We start from the raw sequence: 10,629 nt of genomic DNA on the forward strand, positions 1-10,629 counted from the left end.
GCCAACACATGCCATGCCACTATGTCGTCCTTCAAAAACCTGCTAGAGTTTTTAACTGGGGGTGCATATCCGTCGATTCTAGAACACCTTGATTATTCGATTTCCTGGGCCCGTGATACTGCTGATGAATAGGTTTACAGGGAGGGCTTTTACCACAAGTAAGCCTCCTATACAATTCGAGTTGTTATGACATCTAGATTGATTTCACACAATCACACGCTTGCAACTATACAATAAGCTATAAAGCTAACTAGAGAGCTAGTTACAACTACAAGCTACTCTAGAGCTACTCTAGAGCTACACAAGCACTACATAAGTATACTAATGAATTGAGTTACAAGAATAGAGCTTTATACCGATCAGGGGTAAGAGAAAATATGAACACTAAGATTTATCTTCGTGGTTTGATTGCTTGCCGGCAACCTATGTTCACGTTGTGGCAAGTCCAAAATAGATGGTTCACACGCTAATGGACATTACACATCAAGCTCTCACTAGGACGTAGTAAGAACCACACTAGAGAGCACGTTTCGCACCACGATTTCTCTATAGTTGCTTTTTGCAAATCTCCCATGGGGAACAAGCACAGATCCTCTCACAATCGATCGATAGGAGCCGACAACAATCACCAAAGCCGCTCAACGATCCCATAAACTCTGGGTTGGTTAGGTGACGACAATCACCAAAAGTAACAAGAGCAGCACCCACCCAACTCACCCAACTAGTTCCACAAAATGCAATGTCACTAAGGACATGCACTAGAGGCTCTCAATTTCACTCCAAATGTGATCCAAAGTGATGCAAAGTGAGTGAATTGTGTTCCTCATCTCTCAAAAGGTTTGTAAAACTGAATGGAGGTCCAAGAGGGTGAGGCCAAGACCGGCCACCGCCTCTATTTATAACCCCACTTGAGAAGCCAACCGTTATGCATTTTTTGGGCTGAGTACGGGGGCACCGGTCATGTGGACCATATAGCACCGGTTGCCACATTGGACAAACGTCCAAAAAAATCGACCATTAGCGCTATTGGACCACCGATGATGGCAGCGGAGACGACCAGTGCTCGATCAAGTTCAGCGCGTAATTTACAACCTCTTTGGATGCCTACACCAATGTAGTTACCGGTGTCATATCAGACACGACCGGTGCACGCTAAACAACTAGATCGAGAGCACTCAAAGGGCATCCTTTCCAGCGAGCTGAGTAGCTCTCAAATGTTTCCACAAACTTTTTAAACCCGGTTTAATCATAACTTTGTACACATCATCGCACATCAACAAGGGGAATAAAAATGAGAAGAATAATATGAAACGTACAATATTTATGGAGCACAGGCTAGCATTCCTAGCATGCATGGCCAGCCTGGGCGCACAGAGCATAGGCCTTTTCCTGTTGTGCGCGTTGTGGAGCTGCTGACCAGCGGCCCACTGCAGCCCACAGTGATCAATAAAACTGCAGCACAATAGCACCACCTCGCGTGCACAAGCGAGCGATAGGAGGTGCCGTGTCCACAAGAGAGGAGTATAGGGAGGACAGCTCCTTCAGTTTTAGCCGAAATACAGTGGCGTTAGGGTTCTTGGACCTGGGCCTACAATTGCTTCCGAGCCCATCCTGATAACGCTCCTTCGCGCGCTCCGCTTCATCGTTCCCGCGCTTCTCCAGATTGAGTCGCCCTGACACGTCCCTTCCTATGATTCATAAGGAATAATATGATATCGCACAATTTTTTTGCAAAGGTCACATAAATGCGCACGTTTATATCACCAGATGCGCACTTGTTCAGGCACGCTGTGCCTCATATCTGTACCACCATCTTTCCACATTTCTATCTCTTCTATTTTTTCTAGCCCTTGCCATCCATCCTAACATCATCTGTTAGCATGAAAAATGCATGGGTTTCTTAGGGTCACAAGGGAACAATATGAAAAAGGGGACCGATTTTTTCACTATCCGTGGTCACCATCTATTGTGCCAGTAATGTGAAAACTGACTGGACGGCCTTAACATCACCCATCGAAATCTCTTGTGCATACTTTTCTCCGCCACATGTACCCTTGACTTCAATCAACCCCATGATAAAGTATGTTGTTACTTCAGCAGTGCTGATTCCTTATTACGCACAGAATCTTCGTCTCTGCATGATGGACAAGATAGTGAGACCAACAGTGTAACTACATTGCAATCCAGGTTTGAAGACAGAAAAAGAGCCTAGTAGCTGATCTTACACGTAGGTTTGATCTAATCACTTCCTCTAGCGACTCGGCGATTTCCAATTGCTTCATCACCGTGGCTTGCAGCACCTGACAAAAAGAAGGGGGGTTCTCTTATTTTCATTTGACACTGGCAGCAAGTTTAGATAGCTATTTCTCTGAACAGTCTTCAACCATCTGTTCTCACGGATGCATGAGAATGCTACATTCCTCCACTTCTTTTTATCATTTATTCAAAACCAAGAAGAGTTTTAGTTGCCTTGTGCTAAAAAATGTTTCAACACTTGTGTTCAACATTTAAAATGCCTCCATTTCCGCTTGTACCATGTTTAACAATCTAAAATTGATGCTACCACCATTTACATTTAATTAGGGAATGCGAATATTCTCTAATTATTGTATGGGTTCTAATTACTAATGCCTTCAGCAGTTAGAAATGGAGATACACTGACATACGTAATGGCGACTTACCTTCTTTGTTCGCTCCAGGTCAGATTCAATACATTTTATCCTATTCCATGAATCCAAGAGGGATCGTTCTTTCTCCATAGGAATCGCTGGGGGCTTGCTGCCAAGCTCATCGACCTTCCCTTCAAGTCTCTGAAGGCGCTCTATGACAGGACTGATGTGGTCTACATTGAAAGTCTCTACTGCCGGATGCTCGTCAGAAATCGGTTCTGGTTCGGCTAGAGGTAGTGGGTTGTTGACCCTCGTCTCCTGCTGACTATATACTATGTGAAAGAAGGCGAAGACTTTCACAATAAAAGCCAGAAGTAGCCTGATAAAGCGATGGAATGCTCCTTCATCTGAAACCTCTTTAGGTACTACTGTACCTCGTCTGTTACTTGAGGGACCTAGATAGAGTAAAGATATGGTCAGTAGATAAACTCAACAGAACAAATGCAACAGTTTGTTCTATATTTATAAATATAAAAAATGTTTTCAAATCATTGAATCGACCCTAGTCACCATGCCACTGATCGGCCAGACTAATCGCAACTAATTTTGACCAATAGTAGTGCATAACCAATCGCCATGCCATTGATAAGCCTGACTAGTCATGATTAGTTGGACGACTTGATACTTTGCATAAAACACTTGAACAGCGTGCTATCCTAGGTTACTGAACCTTAGTCACTTGAACTATTACTGTTGAGCTGGTCGCTGAGGTTTCTTTATAGTTCGACATATACCATAGCATGCAAGAAATGTAAAGCTAACATTTCCTTCTTTAAAAAATAGTTAAGTAAATAGAAATACCTGGGAAAAGAATAAATTGCACATTCATAATATTACAGAAATTTATATTTCAGAAAAATCAATGAGCATACCAGCCATATGTGCTGCTGTGCTAGCATCCAGTGGTCGAACTTGAGTTTTTACTTCTGAAGCACTGGTTTTATGTGACATTGATCCTCCTCGACCATAGTCAACTGTTTTGTCCACCACAACAAAGTGATCGTCACAGCTGTAATAAGCTGCAGAGTCTCGAGCTCTCATCTGCATCTATGTAAAACATAAGGTTCAGTACAGACAAGAAAAGACTTAAAAGTAGGACAATCCAACAAGGTTAAGCTACTTGGCTACATTGTTAGAGCTTAAAATATCACCTCTTCATGAACTGGGGCCAATCGACTACACCCCACTGTGCTTCTCATCATTGGAGAACCAAGATCTTCAATTTCAGATCCCGACTCCACAGTTGACGTGTCACTGTTTCTACCCTGTCATTCGAGAGAGAAAAAAAGAAAACACAACAGTAATTAGTTGCTAGAATAACTGTGATTGATGGAGCAGAAGGTTTCATCCATATTAAAGAATTTAGCATGATTCTGAGTAGGGCAGTGAAGAGTTTACCTTCAAAAGATGTAACCTAGCAAATGAACTCCTCCTTTGCTCAATCTCGGATAAACGCCTGGTATGCCTTGTAAATTTTGCTTCCTTGTTATGTGCAAGCTACAATCAAACACACAAAGTACTATAGTTGTCAGATGGTGCATGGAAAAGACAAGGTATGACAACATGTACCAATCTAATTCTTATGTTCAGTTAGGAATCACATGTATTTCGTTTTAATTTAATCTAAATAAAGATTTGTTTGCTTGACGAACATATAATAAAGGATAAAGATCATTTTTGGCCATCAAACAATAGCCAGAGTTCAATTTTGGCACCCCAACTCAAAAACCAGATATCACTGACCACCGCACAATGAAAACCCGACAAATTTAGCCATCTGGCTGGTTTCAAAGTGGCTTTGTATTTTATGAGAATATATAACATACTATATGTTTCCTATTTCAAAAATTACCTTAAATCATAACTCATTGTAAAACAGAAACTCATCCAGACGTGGCTATATGGCTATATGGTTATGAGATAAATCAATGAAGTTACCTTCATAATATCTGGGTCATTCCATGGACCTTTGTTAGACCTCAGGCATCCTCCCACAGTAGCACAAGTGCATGTCCCCCCCAAGAATTCAGGAAGTTGGCTATAGACATCAAAAAGAAAACACACACAGTCTAAGCTAATGGGACATAATCATTATGATCGAGAAATTATGCTTAATATGGTTATAATAGAGAACATACCTTGCATCTATTACTTCCAGAAGTTTGTTCTGAAACTTTGTTCCCAAAACCTATAATTGAGACTCCATGAAAATTTATACTTATTTGGACAAAAGAATGAAATAATGTAGTTCCAGAGATCATTTATGCTCACATGTATCTTCGAAGCAGTTTTAGGGTCAAGAAAGCCTTTCACAGAATTCCATAGGAGCTTGAAACCGCTACCAGCATTCACAACGAACATCTGATGCAGAGTCTGAGCATACGAATAAATTGTTACCCAGTCTGGCGGTCAAGTGTTGATCAGGAAAAGCAACAAGAGTACACATACCTCTGGATAATAGTCACTGTCAATCTTCTGCATTCTACTTAACATATCTCTTGCTGTTTTGCTGAAGTTCTTGAGACCCTGCAGCATGATTCATAATCAGCAGCAGTAATATTGCAGGAATCCAAAATTTACTTAATGTGTTTGGATGCAAAATAAGAGGTTAGTAAGCTAATCATCCACAAAGAGATAAAACCCATCAAATATGAGAAAAATCTCATACCACACCATCGACATCTAGTATAGTAGTTGTAGAATCGATATGTCTTTTTGCTGCAATAGAGCATGCAGGAAACTTGTCCCTGAAGGCTCTCTCAAACTCTTGCACATGATACTTCATGTAGCGATCAACCGTAGTAATGTGCATCAATTTATTTGGTTCCACTTTCCCTAATCTCTCAATGTATACTGGTCTTCCCTGCCTGTCAACTCCATGGTAGCCCTGAGGATAATAGCATAGCACATCATCTAGCTCTTCAAAACTGAAGTCCTGCAGGATTCAGTTGCAATGATAAGCATCAGTTATAGCTTTTCACGATTCATGAAACATAAAGGGTGCATTTGAGATTAGAGATGCAGGTTTGCAAATAAAGACATATTAGCACCATTTATCACTTGCATGTCAAAAACAGCTAGTTGAAGATGGTGACAGGCATTTCCTACACTAACACTATGCAACCTATGAACCAATAAAAAATCGCAGCCGTATGGTCATAATGTTATTGTACCAACTAACCCAAAAGCATTAGCCTCATCTCTAGTATTTTTGTTTTCTTATGATTATGAAACAAACAGAAGCAATGAGACCTCAGAGCATCGAGCAATGACAACCATCAAAACAAATACAAAGCTAACAACAAAAAGCTACTAGAAGCTCACCTCTAGTATTGTATCTGCTCCAAACTCTTTCCTCCACTGGAGCATCTCAGCCCACATATGGATCGCTTTCTCAGTGTCAAATTTTCTAGCCTTCAAAAACCTGCAGGGATTCAACAAAAATGTGGAATTCCAATTGTCAGATTCTTATGCTGCAAATTGATAGGAGCTATATCTGCTTTTGTAGCTTTCGGTGTGTAAAGTATTCATAGTGCACAAACCTCAGCAACAAGTGATAATCATTATGCTTGTCAGGCAGCAAGTTCCTGTTCAGAAGTTCTTGCTGGAAGGTAAAGACGGCTCGCTCCTCTTGCTCATCCCTGACATCTTCAATTGTGAAGGATGATGCCCGATGCTCCACCTTTCTTTTTCCCCTCTTCTTGAGTGAATGTGTGAGCTTGTTTGATGCATTCAGTGCCTTTTTCTTCAGCGACCCGATAGATAGCCGCCTTCGCTCGTCCTCTGAGTTGTCCACATCTGATCTCCGTTCTTTCCTGTCATCAAGCGTGAGCAGCCCTTCCATGCTTGCTGACCGACGGCGCACTTCAGAAAGAACGAGAGAATGAAAGCTAGTCATTTGGATGAACACTAGCAGCTATATTGTCACAAAGATAAATGAGATAGTGTGAAATGTACCTGACATTTTGTAGGTAGCACAGGACTGGAAGTCTCCAGGTACAGCTGGAATGAAGTAGAGATTGGGCAAAGAATCATGAGAATATGCCAGCCAAACTTCAGAGTACAAAACAAGCATGCAGTTTCCTTGCGAGAAGATGACCTTTTTTGGCCTTGGATAAAGCTAATGCGATGTTCTTGGTCTCTCTAGTGGAATTGGGAAGGAGAATTTAAAGGCACTGCATTTGGTTTGCAGTTACCAGAGCGTTGCAGACAAGATGAATTCCCCCCACTAAAGAATTAAGGGAAAAACGCTCCGGATTGCCGTGGTTTGGTAACCCATCAGCTGAGTAACTACAGCTTATAATAAAGAATAAAGAGCCCATAAAAATACGTGCTCAGCAAAAGGGCAGACAACTCCTGTACTGTATCAGCCCCCGGATGCAGAAAAAGGTGGGTCAAAAAAAGTAAAAGCTAGAACTCAAAAAAAAAAGTAAAAGCTGTCAGTGGGTGACAATGCAAATAGAAAACCTAAAGTAGGGAGCAAAGCGGGAATTTAGTCCCAAGAGACAATGAAAAGGGAGATTTCTAATTAACAATTATCCTTAGCTGATCAATCAGGCTTTTATTATTAGTGTTAATTTTGAAGACAGAGCAATCAGACAGCACGCGTGAAAACACACTTTGTTCGTGTAGTGTACTACGAGAAGGAAACTGTGGTGGCCGGCCTGCCAGGTTGCAGTTGCAGAAAAAGGAGCGTGGTCAACAGACGGGCTTTGACCAGGCCAGAGTTGATCAGAGCCAGCCATTATTCAGACGAGACTAAATAATAATAACCCACGTTATGCTGGTAATAACTGACGAGCAACGCATGTTTGCGTGACCTTGAAGGCCGGACGCGATTTGGTAGCCGATCGCTGAAGCTAAAAGAGAGCTAGAAATACGGACTGGATTTCAACGAAGATGACTTGCACTGCTCTGCTGGTAGCGAGTGCAGGTCAACCACTTGTTTTCAGGACATGTTGGTATCATCACCACCGGAATCAATTCGCTGTTGCTTTACCGAAAGTTGTCTTCTTCTTTTTTTTTTTAGGGCAGGGCCAATGGAGTGAAATGGTGTGATTAAATTAGACTAAATGGTGTGAATGCGCTGTAAAATACTCCTACCAACAATTGCAGGAGGCCAAGTAGTTGTTTAAAAAAGAAAAAGAAGATTCTTTTAAAAAAGAAAGAAAGAAAAAGAAGATTGTTTTAAATAATTCCCGTGCTTAAACTGGGCTATGTAATTCCTGACACTTAAAAACAAACAGATGAAAAAACAGGCTGCAGGATTGACCATGAACAAACCAGAATTAGGCCATGGCTTGAGACACGACATGAGGCCAGGCGAAGAAGGGACAATCCAAGATCACCGTTGCGTCAAATTTGATATTATGGCAATAGAAATTAGAATTGAACGCGCTTTATTTCAGCTGTCGACTGGACGGGCCAGCATGAAATCGCAACACCGAGCACCAGCAGAGCAGCCGCCGGTAAGAAAGGACGGAAACGCAGATACACCGCTGGCTCGAGGCCAAATTCAGCACCTACCACAAAGGGATTACCTATCCAGTTCTTGACTGATTAAAAGAAAGAAGAAATTGAAGAACCATGCATGCACACAGGGGCACAAATAGAAATTAGAGGCAACAAAACAAAACAAAGGCCAGCGGGGACAAAGACAAGTTGCAGGGGAGGCAACAGGACAGGTGGAAGCTCACCTCCTCGGGGATCGAGTTCCACGCCGCGGCGGGGGCGGGGCGACCCCCGATTCCTTGACGCAGCTCCCAGCAACGGCGACGCAGCTCGGAAGGAATCAAGATCCCCCCAGCCTCCGGCCAAAAACCCAGAAACCGAGCGGAGCACGCAACGCGACGAGGGGAGGGCCTATATCCTTGGGTCGGGGTCGCTGATGATGGCCGAAGGCATGGAATGGAAGGGAGGGGGGGAAGAGGACGACAGCGTGTCCTCTTGTCTATTCCTCGGTGTCGGCTGTTGCCCCGTCGCGCTGCGCCTGCTAATTATACGCAGCTCAACGTTGCGACGACGGCGGGCAATCGGGTCCGGGCAGGCAGGAGAAGCTTCTCTGCCCCTTGGGCCTTGGCGTAGCCCGGCTGTAAGATTACGCAGCTGTCCGGAGGGGGTTTGTGCAAAAGCCCCGCCTGCCGGCATTTGGTTGTGGTTGTTGTTGTTTGTTTTTTTTTTACGGCAAAATTTGCTCATGGACACCGTTAAAAGCTGGTCTTTGCCACAGGCCACTAAAAAAATGTGTCTTTGCCGCAAACCATTACAATTCTATGGCCATTTGCTGGAAGACATCATGTCTCATATAATATTATTTCCACCTCAAACAGGTCACAAAAATGCCACTGCTCTTTAATTCAAGTCGCTGCTCAGAGTTTCGTAATGGAGTAGGTTGTACGCCGGTTCATCCCCTTCCTTCTACCCACCCCTCCCTCCCAATCCTCATCCCCACACATCCTAAGCACGATCCAAATTCAGGGCCTGTTTGGTACAGCTCACAACAGCTTCATGAGCTGTTGTGAGCTGTTTTTTTGCCAAACACTTATTTCCAAAACAGCTTCATGGGTGAAGCTGTTTTTTCCCTCCTCTCACAAAAACATAAGTTGGATGAAGCTGGAAAAAAAAGTAGCTTATTGTAGCTTCTCCCTCATTTCTCTCTCTCAACTATGCATGAAGTAGTTGGTGAAGCTATTTTGCCAAACACTTTTTCCAAAACAGATTAACTTCATCTAGAAAGTCACTCATGAAGCTATTTTCTAAAAAAACAGTTTTACTAGTGAAGTTGAGCTGTGCCAAACAAGCCCTCAGAGCTGCTCACTTCCACCTTTTTGCTGCAGCTCCGGAGATAAGCTGGGCAGACTGTCTATATTTTTTCCCTTTTCCCGTTCCAGTAGTTCAATCCTCACCTCCAATCCGATCTTCATGCTCATCCAATTGATTTAGCCCAAAGTCACCACCGCACCACTGATATTCCCGTGCGATAGATTTTGGGGAAAGGGATTGGCCTTGCAGTGAAGGATAAAGCAGCAGGGCAAATTAGCCTTTTTCCTGGTTCTCCAATTAAATAGGATAGAATAGTGCATCGAGTGTCCTAAAGCAAATGTACACAGTTTATTAGTGTCTCCCAGCAGTGACATGTTTTTTTAGTGGCTCACAGCAAAGGCCACAGTTTAACGGTGTCCAGGGACCAATTTTGCCTTTTTTTTACAACAGCAGTTCTGGTTGTTGGTGGTCTTCCAGTTCTGGGCAGAGGGGGAGGGGGCCTACGATTCGGAGAAAAAAAAACTCAAAACTGATGTTGGGTTTGGGTTTGCGATAGAATGTCCTCTCATCCCACCAAATCTATCCCAGTGAAGGAAGGTGGGTTAGGAAAGGGATAGCACTGTAGTGACAAGATTGGAGCAGCGAATGGAGCCCTTGAACCACAGGCGAGCAGCTCGATTCTTGCGGGTGCGGGGTGAAGATGGATTCGATCCGGCAACGGCCGCGAGTAGGCGAGCTCCCGCCTCCGTCCTCCCATGGTCAATCCATGGAACCACAGTCCACAGGTCCGTGCATGCATATGAAGGTGGTCCCCACCGGTTGCCAGGGAGGCTTGCCCGTGCAGCCTGCAGCTCGTCGTCGTCGTCGGGCGCCCGATGCTCATCCCCCTGAGGGGGCGATGCTTGTTACTCGCTGGCGGTGCTCTCGTGTGCGTGTGTGCTTGGTGCGGTGGTGCCTCTGTGCTGTGGGTAGGAGATGACCGGTGCTCTTTTTATTTTTCATTTAACCCAAACAGAAACCTTGTTGCTTCCAAACGTTGGATTAGCATTTAATTTGCATTTCCAAATCCATGTTCCTATCCGGCCTATCCCTAGTAGCCAGTAGCAGCTGACGTCGTGGGCCCACCCCCTCCGACCGGAATAAAGGCCGCCGCAGCATGCTGGCCTGGTCCCCTGCTCTCCTCTGCTTTAGTTTAGGC

At 43.8% G+C, this 10,629-nt stretch overlaps 1 protein-coding gene across 6 annotated transcripts; it reads right to left on the reverse strand.

The window, feature by feature from the left end:
- On the reverse strand, positions 1,186-8,730 carry LOC8082031 (phosphatidylinositol/phosphatidylcholine transfer protein SFH13). Of its 6 annotated transcripts, none has more exons than XR_002447510.1 (16): positions 8,366-8,729; positions 6,627-6,671; positions 6,212-6,533; positions 5,994-6,093; positions 5,338-5,604; positions 5,118-5,195; positions 4,941-5,042; positions 4,808-4,857; positions 4,608-4,707; positions 4,068-4,166; positions 3,821-3,934; positions 3,542-3,716; positions 2,682-3,064; positions 2,226-2,300; positions 1,776-2,134; positions 1,186-1,688 (listed from the first exon to the last, which is right to left on the reverse strand). XR_002447510.1 is itself a non-coding variant. In XM_021447393.1 (15 exons), exons 2-15 carry the CDS (start codon positions 6,631-6,633, stop codon positions 2,114-2,116), a joined length of 1,887 nt encoding a protein of 628 aa, XP_021303068.1. In that variant the 5' UTR covers positions 6,634-6,671; positions 8,366-8,730; the 3' UTR covers positions 1,706-2,113. The 6 variants fall into 6 exon arrangements, 3 of the variants coding, with proteins under 3 accessions (XP_021303068.1, XP_002468412.2, XP_021303064.1); XR_002447511.1 differs by having other exon boundaries at positions 1,765-2,134; XR_002447508.1 differs by having other exon boundaries at positions 1,754-2,134.

Source organism: Sorghum bicolor, chromosome 1 (assembly GCF_000003195.3).
Source record: "Sorghum bicolor cultivar BTx623 chromosome 1, Sorghum_bicolor_NCBIv3, whole genome shotgun sequence".
Lineage (NCBI taxonomy): Eukaryota > Viridiplantae > Streptophyta > Magnoliopsida > Poales > Poaceae > Sorghum > Sorghum bicolor.

Excerpts from the sequence above, each read along its gene's own strand:
- LOC8082031 (XM_002468367.2), bottom strand. Across the intron at positions 6,094-6,211 it reads GATTATCACTTGTTGCTGAG|GTTTTTGAAGGCTAGAAAAT; the intron begins GTTTGTGCACTA and ends GAATCCCTGCAG. Across the intron at positions 3,065-3,541 it reads CACAGCAGCACATATGGCTG|GTCCCTCAAGTAACAGACGA; the intron begins GTATGCTCATTG and ends TACTCTATCTAG.